The sequence below is a fragment of the Lycorma delicatula genome, chromosome 2, assembly GCF_047948215.1.
Source record: "Lycorma delicatula isolate Av1 chromosome 2, ASM4794821v1, whole genome shotgun sequence".
Classification (NCBI taxonomy): domain Eukaryota; kingdom Metazoa; phylum Arthropoda; class Insecta; order Hemiptera; family Fulgoridae; genus Lycorma; species Lycorma delicatula.
This window is the reverse complement of record NC_134456.1, coordinates 51976668-51998533: the sequence shown is the minus strand read 5'-3', so window position 1 is coordinate 51998533 and position 21866 is coordinate 51976668. Positions and strand designations below refer to the sequence as shown.

Here is a 21866-nt window from a genome sequence, read left to right as displayed (position 1 = left end):
TTACTAATTACTATTTATTTAGTCTTTATAATAAATATTGTAATTACTGCATTAATGATATGTAAGTTATAATAAAAATTCAAAATGAAAATAAAGTAAAAACTGAGAGAAGTTTTGTGATCATTGAATTCTTTAAATTTAATCTCTTTGGCAGTCAATTTATTATATTAATATTGATTAGTAAATAGTTTTACAAACAGTAAAAAAAAAAAAGTTATCATGGGGGAAATGTAAAGGTGATACCTTCTGAATAAAAAATTAAAATCAGTCTTGTAGTTAGTATTTCTAAGTTTGTCAGTCTAAACAATTTAAAAGTAAAATAATTTATTTCTTTATTTTGTTACCTAGAATACTACTAATTCTTGATTTTACATAGCGCTATAATGCCACGTGTTACTCTCAGTTGTTCAGGATATGATGCGATGAAGCATTATGCAGTACGTATATTGGAGTTTTACCACATATGAGAAATATATGTGTTAACATCGTATATTCCAAATAAGCAATAAAGAAATACTTTTTCGCAGTGACTATTCCATGCTGATGATTTTTATAGTAATATAATGCAGAACATTCATGGAGTTTATTGAAGCCAGCAACCAATCATGTGCTGCTGTCTTCAACTAAATTTCACAAAAGATTTACAGTCAGAATAGTTCAAGAATACTGGCTGAGTATAAGATTCTTTATTGGCTAAATTATTTTGTTCTTTCCTTTAACTGATGCAAACATCAAGGTTTTCAAGAACAAAAATAATCATGAACTACATCTAGCGTGATGGAATTAATATTCACATTTTTAATTTTTTGTATGAAGAAAGGAAATATTGTAATCATGAAAAATTTCAGTTTTCAGATTTCAATGGAAATATCCATTTTGACTCGCTTCAGCATGATGTTTATATGTATGTACGCATGTATCTCGCATAACTCAAAAAAGATTAGCCGTAGAATGTTGAAATATTGGCTTTAGGACTGTTGTATCATCTCGTTGAGCATCTCCCCTTTTGATTGTAATAACTTGACCAAAAGTGTCCAAAGAAGCCCAAAATCCAAAAAAATTGGATTTTGGACTTTTCTTAAATGCAGTAATAAGCCCTCATTGAGAGCTTCTCAACAATGTATCATAAGTGGTACTTATTTTCATTGGTTCCAGAGTTATTGCCAAATAAAATTCTAATTAATGAAATATTTGGACTTACGAGGGGAAGGCACATCGGTTCAAATCGGACTTCATTTCATTATTTTTTTTTTTAACTTTTTTTGTTATTTAAATATGTTGATTTATTAATGATTATTAATCTCTGATTGTAAAAAGAAATACAATAAATATTAATTCAATAATAACAATAATAAAAAAAAATATTAAAAAAATCAGAAGTTATTAGTGAATTAAAATTTTACATACTTTTCTTTTTAAAAAAATGTGTATATGAAATTTAATAGGTGTACAAGGAAGTTATGTGGTGTCCACTTCAGATTTTTTTTTAAGTTACTGCCTAGCACATTTTAGGTGTTGTAAAAATAAAAAATTGTTGCAAAGTAGTTTACTAAAAACTGTCATTTTATTATACTCCACTTCTAGTAAAAAAAAATAAATGTAACATGCAGAAAAAAGGTATTTCAAATAATAAATTATGTAGATACTGATTGATAGGTTGCCTGTCATCATGAATTTTTTATTTAGTTATGAATACACAATGACCATTTAGAGAGAGATGGGCACACTACAATCAAGCAGGTGATTATCGCCAATAATGTAAATTAAGTTAATTGTCCATTGCATTAGCTCAGTTTCACCCTGAACCCTGTAAGGGATTGCATCCACCTTGTGATGATCCTGGTTGCCATGCCACCCCTTTCCATTCCTAACCATGATGGACTTTACCGAGGTTGTCTTTTGAACCCTTTAAACTTGATAACAACACAGTCATCAGTTTGGTCTCTGTCAGGATGCAACTGAGCAGACATTTCCATCAGTGTATTTACACAACTTACTATCATCTTCATTTGGTTTCTTCCAACCACGACCACCTACCATAACTTATAACTCACAACTATCAAATTAACCAATTCATGGAAGTGCGATCCCTGCATCTTCCTCTAATACAGAAGGTTACACACAAAAACTCTTTCTATATCTTACTTTAATTAAATTATGCACTCAGGTTATTACTTGACTGAGTCTTTGAATACCAAAAATACTATCCTCATACCAACAAAACAAGTGTTGAACGCAACAAAGACAATTTTGTCCTACAATTCAATTTATTAAAAATTCTATTGATTTACTTAAAAATCAAGAAACAGATTCAAAAATTTAATAAGCCTCTAATGAAAACATACCTTTTCTCTCTCTACTTTGGGCCGCTTTCAAGAGCGAGGTCAATCCCTACACCCTCCCACACTGCAGAGTTCACACATCCATTTCATCCTAACAGTGATTATCAAAGCTAACCAGCTTTCGATGACAAAACACCTATCTTGGTGAAGTAAGCACCAAGATGAGCCCCTAGGCACCCAGTTTACATCTATAAAACCGAAAGGAGCTGAAGGGAGCATCAGATCCCCTCAGCCATCCTCCGCAAGGCTAAGAATCTAAGGAAGCCAGCAACTACGTTCCATTCCCTTTCGGGTTTTCAATTAACTTGCAGATCAAAATCACAATTGATCCTTGCAAGCTCTTTGGTTATTTTGGTACGTTCAGCTTCATACCTGGAGCAGACATATAAAGCCAAGTTTAGTGACTTGAAGTAAATTTATTGAGCACTTAAAGTGTGTTAAAAGACAAAAAGCCCTATCAGATAAGAATTTAAATGTCAATCTTGTTTTTTTTCATGAAAATTCACCTATGGAACCTTTAGACAAATAGGGGAAGTGTGTCAAAGGCTGATTCAATTTTCACAATGAAGATTATTTTGGATACCTTTTCTTGTGGTTGAAGAATTAAAACTAAAAGTTGTCAGATTCGTAAAGATATGATTCATGAAGAGTGGATTATATAGCAAATTTAGTAGTTACAATTAATATTCATTTTAAATGTTTATTTGACAGCTATCCATTATTTACATTTGATTTAAGCCATGTTTGTGAATGTTGAGCTAAAAATCTGAGATTCATTGAGCTAGAAATAGAAAACATTCCAGGACAAAATCTTCTAGATTATTAAAGGGAGTTCTCATAAACTAAAACTGTAAAACTAAAAATGTAAACTGTAAAATTTTGCCCATTACTTTCATTAAAACATAACGTTCATGGAAAGTAAGTTTGATTACGTCTAACTGGATTTAAGTTCCAAGTTTTCAATTTCACAGGGAAAGTTTGAAACAATTGTTATATTCACAGATAGATGCATGATCAAAAATTTGAGATCGATTCTAAAATGATTTTAGTACGAGTAATTATCTTTCATGTGAATTTGGTCAGAAAGGAGATATTTTACCGAGGTGCAAGCTTATTACAGGATGGGAGTGAACTAAGCCATTAACAAATTTCTTTAAGATTAGAATTATTTTTCACCTAAAAGCTATCAAATGCAAGTACAAAACTGAAATAAGTGAAATTATGCATTCAGTTGATACTTAAGTTGGTACTAACTGAAGTTGGTACATCTTCAGTCAGATCAACAAGAAATGAAAGTCGTTTTTATTGTCAAAATGTATCTGAGTTTCCTTGTCCAATGACAACGTTAATCAGTAAGTTAAGAGCTGTCAGTTTTCAGTAATATTAAAATAAACAATGAAAAATCACTGCTGGGTTTATTATTGACATTGATATTTCTATATAGTCAACTTCATCATGTCTATAGTCACAAAGTCTATGAATCTTTTAATCTTTAAGGATATCCAAATGAGGCATTGCAATATTTTTTCAACCAAAAGGTAATCTGTAAGAATTGAAAAGTAATCACTCAGCTGGAGTAGGCTGGATAATTTGTGCATGGTTACATTTATGAATTTTTGGTGAAATTTTTTTGGTGGTGAGAAATTTTAGATGAATAAAGAAACTATAAAATAAAAAACTCATTCATTTAAATCTATTAATTTATTAAATATTCAAATGCATTTATTGCTTTTGTAAAATGGGATTGGTTTAGTAATGCAATCAACATTATGTTTTATGATATATGTGAAAATGTTCCAAGTTATATTTTACAAGTATAAACCTGAAATAAATGAATTTATACATTCAATTTATTTATTTATCAGATTAAGAAAAAATGATACTAGTTTTCTTTATCAAATTTATCTGAGTTTCCTTATCCAATGACATTTATTAGTAAGTTAAGAGCAGTCAGCTTTCAGTGATATTAAAATAAGTAATTATTTAATTCACCCATAACTTAACAATGAAAATTTAAGGTTAAAACTATTAGCAGTCTTGCAGTAATGTATGAATGAAAACACAGTCCGTATTACTAGCTTAAATGAAAATATTATTGCAGAATTAATGCAGTGACATAAATATTTCTTTATCTGTTTATGATTCATATTAAGTAGCAATAATTAATTTCTAATCTAAGAATAGTTGTACGTTTTCATAAATTTAGATACATTGATAAATATGGTTTACTGGTAAGTATGTCACATACATTTTTAGAAAGACATGCCTATCACAGTATTTTACATTACTTTGTTACCTACTCTTGTTTCAGTACATATACATTATAAAAACAATTCATGTGTGCTCATTTTGTTGACTGTGTTTGTTACTATTCACTTCCAGTTCAGCTTGGCTATGTTAAGTGTGCACTGTATTGAAAAAACATTCAGTGAGTGGTTGTAAAATCACCTTTTTACTATTAAAACCTTTTTCCACTTTCTTCATTTTTTACCTTTCATCATTACCAAATTCGATGATCATAATGTGTACTCTTGTATGTTTTACAATCCATTGTTTAGTTTTAGAATGTCTTGTGTTATATATTTGATACTTCATTTATATTGGAATCTTAGTGTGTATACTTTAATTTATGACCTCATAAAGAATATTTGTATTTATTAATCTGCTGTTATAGAAACTCTGAAAGCCAACATTCTTTTTTTATTCTTTGATCTAGCTCGTACTTTTATGATAAGTTCACTTCATTTTCTTCCCACCACTGTACCATCTGGTCCCCCATATTAACATCTTCATTGCCTTTTTAATACTTTTTTAAGTTATCTACTTCTTCCTCTGCTTATTTTATTCATTTCTTTGACTAAAAGATGGACATAAATAGGAAGGAAAAGAAAAGAACACAAAATTGTCAAAAGTTGAAGGTAAAAAAAAGCTATTAGCAAAGTATGACTGAAATGAACTAATAGTTTATAAACAATCTACAAAAAAATATATACCAAAAAATAAAAATAAAACTTATGTACAATATTATTGACATGTCATACCTTGAAAAAGACATAGCATATTGAAAACAAGTTTTCAATATTGTCAGTTTCACTGAAAAATGTTATAATTAAGTAATGACAAAAAAGAAACAAGTGGCCGAATCACATTAAATTAAACCATATTTATTACAGTTTTGTTTTATGATAAGTGGTTGCGAGCTGTTGTATTTATAATTTTCATATATTTGTCTATTCTGAGGCAGATCTCTGTGCTGTGCCCTCTATTCCCTTCTATTTTCAGCTAAACTTTTTGATTTCTTGATGGCTTCCATTTTCTTTTATATATAGTCTGTTTATTTTTTGTCACCTCTCTGTTGCATTTTCTACTATTATTTCTAGAAGGGCTTAATCAGTCCCTTCTTTTCTCATCTTATGCCCTAATCTGTTAGCTCTCTTGTTCTGATTATTGCTTCCATTTTATATTGTGATTAATTCTCATTGCTTCTTAATTTTCAATCAGTTCATTTAATCTTCTCCAACCATCACCTCCATGCCCAAATTTCAAATGCTTCTTGCCTTTCCCCCCTTTTGTTAGCGTCCATGTGACATATTTATACAGAACTAGATTACTATCATAGCACTTCATAAGATGGTTCAAGTGTAATTTAATTTGCAATTCTTTCTTTTTTGAAGACATTCACTTTATTGTCTCTTATCCTCATTACTTTTAATTTTTTTAACTTTCACTTTCATTCCATATTCTGTCATAATATTTTTAATTTTTAAACCATTAGTTGAATATTCTGTTCATTTTCTGAAAATACTCTGAAACTTTCAAACTACATATATAATTTACTTTCCTTGCTTCTATACTGATCCTTCAATCCTTTTTTTAAGCCATCTTTTTCTTTAGTATACATATTAAACTCAGTTTGAGGTAAGCAGCATCTTTTCTTTAACTCTTATCCTAGTTCAAACCATTCACTTTATACATCTATCTTTCCCATGTCTTCTTAAGTAATTTATATTTTTATTAGTTATCCTACTTGACTTGAACCATTAGAGATATGGTTTCTCCATATGTATAAAGTTTTTTTTTCATTACCTTTGCTTATTTCATAAATGATTATCAGTCTAGTTCCATTCCTCATTTACTAATTCTTCTGTTCATAATTCTCAGAAGAGTCTTTACTGTACAGGAAATTAAACTAATCGCCCAGTGATCTTCACACATTACTGCATTATACATTCTGGATATGAATTATGCTTATTTTAAGAAAACCTGGTTACATCCTAACGCTGTAGGTGACATTACACAATTTCATCACCTCCTGTAAACATTTCTCATTAAGATATTTATTTAATCATCTCAATTGACATCTTATCCATTTCCACATCATTTTCATTCTCCATACCTTCTATAGAAAGATCATTTGGCTTTCTGTTGGACTGTTACAGATTGTCAGTGTATACTTTTCACTTTTTATGTATCAGTTCTCTTTGTATAATACTTTTCCTTTCTACTGGGAATATCTTTAATGTTTATACTCATCCTTCACTTATCCCACGTTATTGTTTTTTATACATTAGTTCATGTAATTTATTTATTTTTTGCTAAATCTTCTACATCTAAAGCATTTGCCTGCAAGCCGTAAGTTTAGTGACATTTTACTTAATTCATTATTCAATTTTTTTTTAGTTTTCATTCTTTTTACTGTTCTTCTATTTTTATCCGTCTTCCATTTCTGCAATATCTCTTTGGTTACTTGTAGGAACTTTATTCTCCTTTAATGAAGCCAAATTGCTTGTCAACAAACAATTGACTTTTTATAGTATCATTCATGTTCATTAAAATTCATTTGCTCTGTTGCCTTAGTATTTCTTTCCCAAGAATTTAATATTTGAGAACTTCTCCTCTACCTCTTTTCAATTGTTATTTTATTATATTCCTGTAAATATTAATGTAAATAAAAGAATTATTTAATTTTAATATTAGAATCAGAAAAAATTCCTTGTAGTTAATTTACAAGATCTTTGTTGATTATTAAACATTCTTATGATATTAAAATTAAGTAACATTGAAAGCATGTTTTTATTTTTAATTAAAAAATTTCCCTTGTTATGATTTTACCTTTATGAACAACATTAATGTAGTAGCAAGCTGAAATTGTACACAAGCTAAAATTAGTCCAGTTAAGTTAAAAGTTTTAAAAGAAATTAAATAGTAGGTGTTGAGATGATGTATTTACTCTTATAATTTGCTGTTGTTTGAATTAAATTTTAATTTGTATTAAACATTTATAGTAAACTTTGAACACCTTATGTTTTTATCCTTCTTTGAAACTGCTATCTTTTAGTAATTTTAATTGTTGTCACTTGCTGTATTGTAATTTATTCTGACTGTTTTATGTTCATGTTTTACCTTCCGCTTCAAATATTTGAAATTTTCTTTGGATGGCTTGATAGTTATGCTTGTTATTTTGAAAATAGAAAAGAATTTTATTATTTTTTATTTTATGAACTCACTGTCAGACAATTTCATTTATTTTTTGTAATTTAATTTTGGATATAAAATTTTTATTTACTTCAGTAATAATTTTTTAATTAATAGATATTTGGTTTTATAAAAATGTGATTGCCTCCTGTGCTGTTTGATTTAATATTGGAATTGAAGTCAAAGACTATATATTTGTCATGTAACATCAATATAAGAGACTATTCCATTTTTTTAATAACAATAACTTATACTTTCACTGTTAGGTGATTTATGTAATTATTCAGTAATTTGTTACGTTATTTATTTTCGTAATTGGATAACTTAGATCTCTTTTTTTATTTTGTTAAATAAAACTTTGTTTTTGATCTTACTGTCTTTACTGTACATGACTAATCGCCCAGTGATCTTCACACATTACTGCATTATACATTCTGGATATGAAGTATGCTTATTTTAAGAAAACCTGGTTACATCCTAATGCTGTAGGTGACATTACACAATTTCATCACCTCCTGAAAACATTTCTCATTAAGATATTTATTTAATCATCTCATTTGACATCTTATCCATTTTCATTCTCCATACCTTTTATAGAAAGATCATTTGGCTTTCTGTTGGACTGTTACAGATTGTCAGTGTATACTTTTCACTTTTTATGTATCAGTTCTCTTTGTATAATACTTTTCCTTTCTACTGGGAATATCTTTAATGTTTATACTCATCCTTCACTTATCCCACGTTATTGTTTTTTATATACATTAGTTCATGTAATTTATTTATTTTTTGCTAAATCTTCTACATCTAAAGCATTTGCCTGCAAGCCGTAAGTTTAGTGACATTTTACTTAATTCATTATTCAATTTTTTTTTAGTTTTCATTCTTTTTACTGTTCTTCTATTTTTATCCGTCTTCCATTTCTTCAATATCTCTTTGGTTACTTGTAGGAACTTTATTCTCCTTTAATGAAGCCAAATTGCTTGTCAACAAACAATTGACTTTTTATAGTATCTTTCATGTTCATTAAAATTCATTTGCTCTGTTGCCTAGTAATTAGTATATACTAGTTATTAGTATTTCTTTCCCAAGAATTGAATATTTGAGAACTTCTCCTCTACCTCATTTCAATTGTTCATTCATGAACATTCATAATGTGCTGGTGTCTTTCTACACCTTAAGTATGTTGATTGCAATACTGAAAGTTGTCCGGGGTTCACATTTAAAATTTGAGTGATATGAACATTCAGAGACAATAGGAACCACTCACATATTCATAAAACATCGTAATATATTCATCATAACATCATATATTGTAATTTAAGTAAATTCCGTTGTTAGAAGTGTTGTTTCATAAAACAGTGTAGTTAGAGTTGTTCAAGGAAAGGTTAACATATCTAGAAGATCCTGAATTTTTTTATCATTGTTTAGAATATTGTATCTCTTCATTAGTGCTTATGTTGAAAATATGATTTTTTTTACATTTATTTGTCTGTATTGAAAGTCTGAAATTTCTGTTCTTTGGTTTATAAGTCTCTCAAGTCATGTGGTAATACTTTGCATTCTGATTTATTGGGTTTGAAAAATTTGGCACAGTTAGGCTGTTTATTGAAAGATAAAAGTAAAGTTACAAAAATGCTGTGCTACATTTAAAAAAAAATGCTACAGATAAAAAAAGGTTTAAAAATTACGAAAAACTTGACAAATGAATGTAAATAAAATAAAACTTGATGATTGCATGAAACTTTTGGGTTTCCCCGTAATTGGTTTGTCTTATAATATATCTGGGTATTTTTAAAATTGTTTTTAATCTTTTTTCTTTGGCTGTATTCCTTAGCTTCCTCAGCTTTCATATGAAAAATTATTATGTTTGTTAAATGTCCTGGATTTTAAACTAATATTCTTCATATTTTCTGAAGTTTAATTTATTAGTTCATATTTTTTTTAAATATTTTAATCTTATTTTAAAAATATTATTTATTTGTTCCACTATTTATTTGTTATCCTTGTTTCACTATTCTTATCCTTATTTCACTGTTTTCATTTAAGAACCCAGGTTTTTGTTATTTTTAAAATACAGGATATGTAGTCTTGCTGTTTTCTTTTTTTATGGAATTGTGCAAGTAGGAAATTTTGATTCACCTGTTGCTAAACAGGTTTTCCATGTTGTGCTCAATTAATGTCATAATTCTCTCAAAATCTTAACAAGGATAGAAACTTTATATTCTTTAAAAATATTAAATTATTTTACTCTTTACTACTTGCTTACTTTCAATAGAACTAAGTACAAATTAACCAAATTTACTATGTTATAAAACAGCATACACTTGATATAGCATATTTTTCACGTTTTGTGTGGTATAGGTTAGTTACTATCATTAATCATTTACAGTGATTAGTGTAGCAAATTCGATAAGTAATAAAAATAATTTCACAGTTTTTTATGTCTCCATGTATTTTTAGGCTGAGTAACTTAAATTTTTTTCTTTATATGCTATTACAAGAATGATACTAAATGATCTTTCTTAACAAGGTTTGGTTCTTATGGTCTATAGTGGTAAATAATGACTGTATTTAATTAAATACATTATTAATCATTAATTTAATTATTACATTAACATTAATGAAATACATTATTTCTGTACATTAAGAAGCTTGATACAATGTTGAATGTTTCAGATAAACCAAGTAAGGCTGTTTTATTAATGCCTATTATATTTTCATTTTTCAGATCTGCTCTACTTAAGTGCTTGTGTTTAAATATTTAAGGAGAATTGGACTTATATTCATTTTTTTTATACACCAGAGCCCTGCGGAAGTAGAATTATCTGTGCACATGCTATTGTAAACTATTTGTATTTATTCTAAATTCTTATATATTTTAAGCTCTTTTTTTATCCTTTTTCTTTATTAATTCATTATTGATCTATTGATGTTCGTAAGTGAGTGTTAGGTAACTTGAACAGTTTTTAAATTGCTTATTTATTATACTATTGGCTAATATTTGCAATTAAGGTTTATGTAAACCTTTATTATAAATTAATTTCTTTTTCAGTTGTATCATGTAGAAGAAGGTAGAAATAAGAATTCTCGATTTTCTGATGAACACTTAGAAGAACATCAGCCTTTTCCAACATTGAAAGAAGCATTAGAAGTATTAGATCCAAGTGTTGGATTCAACGTTGAAGTAAAGTGGACCATGAAGTTATCGGTAATTTTAAAAATACTACTTGTATGTTAAATAGATGTATGGAAAATTTTATTTAATCTTGTTGGTGCAATGAGTGGCTAGTTAAATCCATTACTATCATACACATCACTTGTGTGTAATAGTAATTATTACTTTAATATGTAAAAAAAAAAATATGTACTAGTATCTCCATCATGGCTTTGTCCTCATGGTGGTTAAACCTTGGATTTCTCTTCATGACCAGTTTTCTTTTTTTATGTCTTAGTTAAATAATTGGAGGCAGGTGGAGCCAGTTGTGTTGCATATTCAGTAACAGTGGCAGTGCCTGTGTTAGTTGGGCTGCCAACTGTACACTGTTGTACTCCTTAAAAACCAGTATTCAAAAAACCCGAAAATACTTTTTAGATATTTATTTGGCGAGTATTTGGAATCATAAATCTAGTTAATATCTTATTTAGTATAGTTGAAAATGGGAAAAAATTGCAATCATTGTTACAAATTAATTAAATGTAAAATATTTTTACCTTTCTTCACCCTTATCAAGGTCAAATTTTGAAAAATCTAGAAGTTGGTTTTTGGATATTCACATGAAGATTACACACACCAGAAATCAAGTTGATATCTTTATTTGTTACAGAGAAATAGTAAATTTTATTGCTACTCCATTTTAACTCTTTAAACTAGGAATATCAAAAAATCCTTTTGTAGTGTGCACTTGCACTGTAAGAAGAACACTAGAAATTTTCATCACTTTATCTTCAGTAGTTTTATGAATCACTTATGTTGTTTTATATATATTTAGAATTTTTGCCAGCTTTGGTAATTAACTAGATTAAAAATTATTTCTCCAGATGAAATGTGTATGTTAACATAAAATATATGGCCAAATCTAATTTTAATAATCTTTAAATTCAATCTCGTATTCATCATTCCCCATATTTGTGAAAGTATGCTTTTATAAGAGATAATTAATGGTAGGATTAGTGAAGGATTGATTGCCAGTTAGGTGCAAGAACTATAGAAGTTAGTGATTGGCTTGTTTTCTAGGGTTCAAGCTGCAGGTGACTGTGGTATAATGCAGCTAGAAGTGTTATGCCTGAAAGGTATTTCAATATTTGAATGGCTAGTCTTAGGTTGGAGTTGTTTATCAAAACGTTATGTGTCAGATGTGATTAATGCGCAGATGTATTTCATACTTTGTTATTCTGTCTTTCAGGCCATTTTTTTAATTTACTGTCGATGTTGCTGAGAAATACCATTTACGTATCCCCCACAAGGTAGGGGAGTGTTGAACTTGCTCGGGTTCGGCTAGATGTTGTTATAGAGCCTATGTGTGCTCACACCCTACCAACTAAAGCTCCGGTTTCACCGTTCCTTCCCACCTGGAGCCGGTTTTGCAGTTAAGTATATCACAACCGGAGGTGACAAGGCAGGGGCCTTAAGAGTCCCACAGCTTCATCACCACTGCCCACCCGCACAACCATAGACAGATGGTGACTCCACTGAAGGCTGTCCCTCATCCCCACCTTCCGAATCTTGACACTACCTCTGACAGCTACATTATTCTGAACTGTTTCGTCTTGGACTGTTTTAGTTCACTGCTTCAACTAATTAACTATAATTTAATCAGTAATCTAGATAACATAATCACTTACCGACTGTACTCTGGCTAGTATTCACACACTACGTCATAGAATGCACTACTGTGTGCATTCTCCTCTTTCCTTCTCCATCTACTGCAGGAGAAGATGATGTGTTTTGCTGTTTCTCTTTCATCGAGTACAGAGACTTCGGACTATCTGCTCTGTGTCTCACAAACAAACACTCTGAAGAAGCCACAGCCGGTCAGGAACTGTGTGAGCCAGTAGTTTAGCTCTTTGAATTCCCTCCTGATCCACAACCCAATCTCACATATTAATAGTCTCGTCCATTCACTTTTACACAAAACTATCTGCCACTCCTCTAATAGCTCATGATATGCCTCCTCTCTACTTGTACCCTCGTCTATCTTCACCCAGGAATCAGCCAACTGCTGCTGTGGAAACACCCCGGTGACCACGAATAAAGCCTCTGTGGACACCAAGGAGTAGGCACAAGCAATTCTCAGGGCTATCCTCCTTTGTACTCCCTCCAGCTGTTGTCTGTTACGATCATACCTCAAAGCTCTGTACCATACTGGTACACCATACAGTAAAAGTTGCTACATGGGAATACAATCTCCTTTTAGAATCTTAGTTCTCAGCAATCTGTTCAGACTTTAGACGACTTGTTCAGCTTTTACCCGAAATTCCTGGACATGAAATGTGAAGGACCTCCTATGGTCCAACCACTACCTGAGGCATTTTGCAGTCTTAACTGTCTGGATTGGCCCTTCATTGGTCTCAAGTGGTATAGGTCCTATAATTCTCCTACCCATCATAGAGGTAACCACTGTTTGTTTTCCCGTGTGATAATCGAAGGCCTCTGGCTTTCATCAATCTACTTACCAACTCCCAACTTCTGCATTCAGTGAGTTATATATACAGCAAAGATCATCATATTGCTCAGATCCGTCAATACATAACCCTGGCCAGATCCACTTGTCCCTCTATCAGTGTCCCCACTAAAGGGAAATTAGTTGCTGCAACCATGTTCTCATCTCTGATCCATTCGAGCTGAGTAATCATTAACGTGTTAGGCTTTGCTGCAATAATAATATCTATTCTCTGTTGCATCGCTATCTCCCAGCAGTTGTCGTGTGCTCCTCTGCTGCAGTTCATGTTTAACTGCAAGATTTTCATTTCTGGGGTGCACATTTCCCTGTCCAATGGCCCTCCAATCCGCGTATCGTACATGTCATCGAGCTGGTGCATTGAGCGCTCTTATGGCCCTGTCTTCCACAGTTGAAACATAATTGGGTCCTGTCTTCTCTTTTGCATGTTGCAGAGACGTGGCTTGAACCCCAACAACGAAAACATATGTCCTCAGGCACGTGAATGTATGCATGGCAATGCACCCAGACAATCCATATGCAAGCTGCTATTAATTTCAGTGCCACCCTATAGATCATGATTACTGTTGCATTTTTTGTCTCGTCAAAAGCTGGTCTGACTGATGAAAGTTTAAAGTCATTTTTCCTCCAATAATCTGGGCTATAGTGTCTTTGATATCCTGGACAGTTGTATCAAAATCGATGTCTTTCAAATGAACAACTGTCCTCCTTCTACCTCTTGTCCACATGTCCACTTGCAGGTCTGCAGCTTTGTTACGCAACATAATGGCGAAGTCTCTGGCCTTCTCCTTCCCCTTAACCCACATGTATAGTTCATCGTTGTTTCCCTTCCTGAGTGACAGTACTTCTCCCTCTTCTCAAGTTACCATCTGCTTCATTGTCTTTATGAGATCTGCTTATGACCTACCTTTGGCCTTGACCACTGTTGTATGGCTATCCTCCACAGGTGGGGTAGATTGTTTGATCCCTGAACTCTTGTCTTCCTGATTTTGCAAGTAGGACTCATAGGTCTCTTCTATCTTTTGTTTTGCTTCGGCTTGGGAGGTGCTGGGAGCTTCAAGCTACCCGGTTCGGCTGTCTCTGTCAACGGCAGTGATCTTCTGCTCTCCGTTGTTTAACCACGGATTCGAATGTGAAATAAATGCGTGGAGTGTCTTCAGCACCAGTTCAGCAGGAAGGGGGTAGGAGAGTCAGGATTGGAATATATCTGAAGTGGTTTGGCAGGATTTGAAGAAATAATGGAGTTATAGCGGGATAAAGTGTACTCCCTTATAATAGAGGCTGCAACTTAGAATATTTCATTCATTTGATTTCAGATGAATGAAATATTTTGATGAAAATTTTCCAAGTTGAACTGACATCACTTTTGTACTAGTAAACAACTGTCTTGTCCAAGCACATGTAACAGTGAAATGATTGAATATAGTCCCTACTGCATATGGCAATAAGGTCTACCCTGAGAAAACCTAAAAAAAAAAGTTGTCTGTTTCCCATAAACTCGAAAAACTTAATAATTGTGTCCACAGTAATTCAAACCACAATTGCTAACATCTGTATCCACAAAAAACCATCCAAAAACCAGTAAATAGCGGAGCAATCAATGAAGTCACTTACAACTCTCTTATTTACTGTTTTACTCAAACACTTCATTACAGTTAATAAGTCTTCATTGATGGTTTTATCTCAGGTGATGGACCTCTAAATGAATAATTCTCTTCCATTCAAAAAATACAAACTACATCAATCATATTTGAGTGAACATAATGTGTTTTCCTGCTCTTGGTCTTCTTGATTTAAAACAAGAATTTAATGCACTTTAGAATTTAATTTTTTTCAAAAACCATTGTTTTCACCAAATACAATTTCAGAAATTGTAAAATTTAAAAACAGTAACATAGCATCATGTAGGTAATGAAATTTATATTTAAATAGATAAACAATCCCATTGGTGGAGTAACATGCAAGTAACATGTTCCTGAGTTATTTAATATGAATTGATGGATTTATTAATTTTTTTCAGGATGGAACTTATGAGTTGAATCATCCGTTTGATTTGAATTTATTTCTTGATGTTGTTCTGAAGGATGTTCTCACTTATGCTGGGTCACGTCTAATTGTATTTTCCTGTTTTCACCCAGATATTTGTACCATGTCAGTATTTTTTTCTCTAATTAGTACAATCTATTATAATAACTATATTTAAAACTATAAAATATCTATTATAAGTGAAATAACATAATATAGTATGAACAATTTTTCCACAATTTGAAAAAATAAAAGTCTTTAAATCAAAGTGTCATAATTATTCACATTGGTGTCTGCAGTAACTTAAAAAAAAAAATATTAGTAGTTGTTATTAATTAGTAAAAAATGTAATAACTTTTTACTATCCTTTGTTAGTATTTTCCAGTGATGACAATGGTAGTAAATTATACCAATTAATTTAAAAAAAAAAAATGATTGCATACAGACCTAATCAAAATGTAATGAATCTATTAAATAATAAAAATAATCAAATAAATTCCATTTAGGTCATAGCTAATAAATCATTTATGTGATAGTAAATGTATGTTTGATAAAACTTTATGAATTGAGTACAATTTATAGAATTAAAATTTTACAAACATCTGATTAAATATAATCACCATGTAATATGTATTGAAAATTTTAGAAGTAATTAATTATATAAAATTAGAACAATTAAGAGAAATACAATCGTAATGTTATATAAATAGAGAAAAGTAAATTTATCAGCTGAAAATGTTTAATTGTGTAAAAAAAAAGATGTTTCTTTGTTGATCATACTAAAGAATTTCCTTGCAATTTGGGCCATATTATTTTTAATAATCAGTACTTGCTAACTAAAGTAACAATGTTAACCAAATGATTGTGATTAATTAAAATATTTACATACTTTTATTTTTGTATGAAGTTATTTTAACCCTGTAATATTTAATTGTTATAAAGGTGTTCCATAAAGAAAATAAGATTTACTGTTTCTATAAAATCATCAGTATTATGAAATTATTCTTAGTTTATTACAAAATGCACTTCCTGTGGTTAAGTGTGAAACACAATGTCGGACAAATATCCTCTATGATTCCTGGCACACTCCTCCTCTTGATGAAATTTCTATCATCTTTCTGTAAAATTATATTTCAGTTTTACCATACATGTTAATCTTCTGCTTTAGCCCAAGAACTCTTTGTTGTTTGTTAAATAAACATAAAATTTCACAAACCTACAAAAGAAGTTGCATGGTGTCAATTATAATACCTTGACAATTATAATACTTTCGGTTGCTGTTGCATGAGATGAAACAAGCAGGAAATTTTTCTTGGAATAAATTTGATGTGTGTGCAGTGTGACAGGTATCATTTTCTTGATGAAACCACATACATTCTTACATTGCAGTACTGCTCTCTTCTTACTGTACTGCACTTCCAGTCTCATTTTCAAAAAAGCATGACCAATCATCCTGCCAATCTGAAATCTGCATGAAGCAGTGTCTCCTTGAAAGAACAACAGCTTCTCATAAATCGCTTCAGGGTTCTTGTGCCCTAAATCAGATAATTTTATTTGTTAATGCACATGTTCAGTTAAAAAGTGCACCTCATTGCTAAAGATGGTTTTTCAAAAAATCTCAAAAGCTTTTCAAAGTAACCAGTTGTGGATGACAAGGAATTAAGTTCCTATTTTTTGCATTAGAACTTTCTCTCTCTATGGCGATGTTTTCAGGAGACCAACTAACATGAAGATACCAATTTAATGCCCATAATCAACCTGTTTCATTAAATTTCTTAATCAATCTGCATTGTAAACCTATTAGGCACATTTTGCAAATTTTGTCTGCTGAAAATTCCACACAGTTTGTGAACTGAAACATTCTCCATGATTTAAATATTTTCACCATAACAGCATTTTCTTTTATGTAACATTCCACGATAACTAATTGCAATCCAGTTGGATGATAAATTAAGAAATTGCACTTAATAGGATGCTAATAATGCACTACTCTAAATCTTGCATTCCACATAGACTACCTTTTATAAAGTCCAATATTACAGAAAGTCATAATGACATTTTTTCAGCAGACCATTAATTAATTTTATATAATTTCTTTTCATCCTAAAGGTTATGTAGGTTAGATTATTCCATTCAAGATTACAAGAGGTTAGAGCTGCTTGGGTAATCTTAACACTATTTAAAATAACTAGCATGAAAATCACTGTTGTTAGAAGATACTTATGAATAAAAATTAATTTAATTAATTTTGGAAGTTGAACTAAACAGTCAATATCTCTTAATGCAAAAATCTTCATTCGCTTGCAGTCATGACTGCAAGTGAATAATCCATGTATATGTTAATTTTTTTATTTTTCATAACCAATAATCAAGGAAAAATACATTAGTTGAAATGATTCACTTACCTTAGCATTTTTTTATTATCAATCTTTCATACTTAAGTCTTAACAGAAATTTTTCATTAATACTCTCATACTAATAGATTTTTACTTCACCAAAATTTCCTGTTAGTTTTCTATATGCTTCTAAAAAAATAGTTATGTTTTCCTCTTTAACCAATTACATCTCATTTTCAGTTTTTCTTCGTCGATTTTCACATTTATTAATTTAATTTGTAATAAGTATATTGTTTTGTTCTTTCACATCTATTGCATTTTTATGCTTTATGTGATCATTCATCAGTTCTAATGTTTTTCTTCTTATTCAGGGTTTTCTACAAACCTTTCTATCAAAAGTTTTCTCTTCTACCTTAATAATGTCCTTTTTAATTCATCCATTTTATGCTGTATTTGCTAGGCCTTTTTCTGTGTGAAATTTTAACTTCGTATAATCTTTATTTACTTGACTACAGCCCATCTCCTTGTCACAGCTATATACGAGGGTGAATCAAATTTAAATGGTAATTTTGCTATTTTACATAGCAAGCAGTTCCGAGTTGGAAGGCAGAGTTCAGTGTGTTAGAGAGGGGTAACCAGCCCAACGGGCTGGTCTAGTGGTAACTTGTCATTGCAAATCAACCGATTTAGAAGTCGAGAGTTCTAAGGTTCAAATCCCAGTAAAGGCAGTTACTTTTATATCGATTTGAATATCAGATTGTGGATATCAGTTTCTTTGGTGGTTTCAATTAATAACACATCTCAGGAATGGTTGATGTGAGACTGAACAAGACTACACTTCATTAACATCCGTAAACATCATTCTTATTCGTCCTCTATTGTAATACCTTATGATGGTTTCAGTGGCTAAACAGAAAAAAAAGAGGGGTAACCAGGTTGATAAGCTCCTCCATGTTGTTCTGTCGTGAGTACAGCTATAAGTGAGCAAGAGATAACATCATCTGTTGCACAACATATAATCATAAAGTTTTTAACCAATGAAGGCGTTATTTAACCCATGGAAATTTTAACTCATTTAAAGACACAGTTTGGGGATGTTACACTGTCTCAGAACAGAGTGTATACCAAATAATTTATGAGTGGGCCAGACAATTTTAGTGCGGGCAAGAAAGTGTAGAAAACAAGTCATGATTGGTGCCCAAGGTCAAGCCTCAAAGGTAATAACCCCCGTCGAGAGCTTATTGAAGGTGATTGCTGGTTCACGGATGAAGAAATTGCATAAGAAGTAGGTATCAGCTATAAGAGTGTTCAATTCATTATCACTGATCATCTTGGCTTTAGAAAAATTAGTGCTCAATGGGTTCTGAGGTTGTTGACTGAAAATCATAAACAGGTCAGGTTGTAGATCTGTGAGAGACTTCTGAATCGATTTCGGCAAGAAGGGGATGATTTTTGAGGCACATCACATGTGATGAGACACAGGTCCACTCTGGAGTCAAAAATAGCAAGTAAGGAGTGGTGTAGGAAGGATGAGGGCTGCTTAGTGAAGGTCAAAACTGATCTGTCAGTCAGTCAGAAAAGTTCTTGCAATGATTTTTTTTAACTCAAGGGGAGTTTTACTTATTGATTTTCTCCATAATCAATGAACGGTGAATGTGGCTTCTATTGTCAGCTGCTACAATCAACAAAAAATAGGGTATGCCCACTAGAGATGTCATCTTTCTTCATGACAACACCAGGTTCCACATCACAATTTTGATAAGGAATAAACTGGAAAAAATACACTGAGAAACCCTTGACCATCCTCCCTACAGTGCAGATTTGTTTCCCTGTGACTATTTTTGTTTGCGTCCTGAAAGAATTGCTTGGAGGGGAACGATTTGAAAACAATGAAGACATCAAGGACCACGTGCGCAGTTGGTTGACGACTGACTTGTGCTCAAACTTTTTATGAACAAAGAATATTCAAGCTTCCAAATTGTTGGAAAAAGTCTAGATCATGCAGAAGCCTACATAGAGCAATGATGAAGGTATGAAATGTGTATGTTATTAATCAATAAATTATAAAAAAAATTACTCTTTGTTTGATTCACTCTCATATTAAGCCTCTAAAATATAGTTTGCATTAATTATTAATATTCACTTCATGCAATAAATTATGTACTTCAGTCTTAACAATGTGGTGAAAAATAATTCTGTTGTATTTGTAAAGCGTTAATTTTTAGTTGATGACCATGCATTGGCCCTCCTTTGTTATAATTATTGGATTAATATGCTCATCAATAATACTTATAAAGTTTTCTATAGTTATTAGTGGCACTTTTGAGATTTAATTAGCCTTGTGGCTGTTGTCTCCATGTATACATGATAATTTTTATGATATTCATTTGATTAAATTTTTATTTTATGCTGCTAGACTTCATAAAAGAATGTGGTAAATAATCTATTCTGATTTTAGTTTACTGAGTGAGCGAGCGAGAAAGTGCGTGCGTGCGCGCGTGTGTGTAATACACATTATTATTTCAGTATTACTACAGTATTTTTTTTTCTAGGATCCAACTGAAACAGAATAGATATCCTGTGATGTTTTTAACTCAGTGTATAACTAAAAAGTATCCTGTGTATTATGATCCCAGATGTCAAACAATACCTATGGCTGTACATTTTACTGTCTGCATGGGTATTTTGGTAAGTGAATTTTCTTTTATGTTTATCATCTTTATTATTTCACCCATTCCTTATAAGCTTTAATGAAACGCACTCCTAGAATTGCTGCAGTATCAGTATTTATGACAGTTTATTGTTTCTATCCGCCCTGTACATTTTCATTCATAGAAAAATTATGGATAAATTGTTGAATGTTTATGTAATTATAATATAACGTTTTAAAACAGTATTTCAATCTTTGGGGCTAGTAAATGAGAATACATTCCAAAAAAAAGTGTTGCAATTTTGTTAAATAATAACAGTTGAAGTAAATAACAAAATTAGGTTTGATGAAAAATTTGACAATTTTGCTTATGCGTTTTAGAAGGTTTTCTTTCTAGCTTGCCCTTTATTAATATATATACATATTTTTAAAAAGAAAAATGTGGATCACTTAATTGTGAAATCTAGCTCTGTGCTAAGAAATCACTGTGAAATGATTATTATTTTTAAAATATTAACGAATTTACACTAAAGTTATTTGTACTGTTAAATGAGTATATTATGATAGCTAAATATCTAATTCAAACAGTAGATCTAAAACCAAGTGGTTAGTTGTAAAAAGTGAAAGTGAGTTAGAAAATAAAATATAAGCAGATAACTGTGACAAAAATACAAAAGGACTCAACTTCTTTTATCTTATCCCCTATTCAAGTAGAAAAATTTAATAATTTCTTTTCCAGTATTTCAAACAACAATAATACTTATCCACATCAAACAAAGGCATTCATTTTTATCTTGAATAAATTTATTGATGAATCAGTATTTTTATTTCCTATTGATACCCAGGATGTTAAAACATGCATTTTAAAAATAAAGAGCAAGTATTTCATAGGTATTGATGGATGATATTCTTGCTAGTATTTTAAAAGAAGATGTAGGTGCAATTGTTATCCTTTTACAAATTTGATTAATGAATCTTTCAGCAACAGAGTATTTATTATCTAAGTGCTTAAAACTTCCTTCAAGTAAAATTTGACACTTTATTTACAAAATTATAGATCAATAATTGCATTATTGCCCTTGTTTTTCTAATCTGAACAAATTATGAAAAAAAAACTTTTAACATTTCTTTAAAAGCATACCTTATTAACAAACTTTCAGCATGGTTGTAGGAAAAAAATGTCAACTGACATAGCCAGCTAACAGTTATGGAAAATTTTCTATATTGTGTAGATAACAAAAAGATTTCACTTAGAATATTTTTGCAATCTCAGAAAATCATTCGATTTAGTTCCACACTTTTTACTATTAATAGCTATGGTATAAGAGGAGCTGCTTACAATTAGTTAAAGTTATACCTT

General features: G+C 30.8%; 1 protein-coding gene across 4 annotated transcripts in view; it reads left to right on the top strand.

The window, feature by feature from the left end:
• LOC142318799 (glycerophosphocholine phosphodiesterase GPCPD1-like) overlaps nucleotides 1-21866 on the top strand; it is a 151947-nt gene that overhangs the window by 110358 nt on the left and 19723 nt on the right. For all 4 annotated transcript variants that reach the window (XM_075355293.1, XM_075355294.1, XM_075355291.1 and 1 more), the window contains 3 exons: nucleotides 10870-11025; nucleotides 15516-15646; nucleotides 20409-20544. In XM_075355293.1, coding sequence (XP_075211408.1) covers nucleotides 10870-11025; nucleotides 15516-15646; nucleotides 20409-20544 — 423 coding nt within the window. The remainder of the gene's footprint in view (nucleotides 1-10869; nucleotides 11026-15515; nucleotides 15647-20408; nucleotides 20545-21866) is intronic.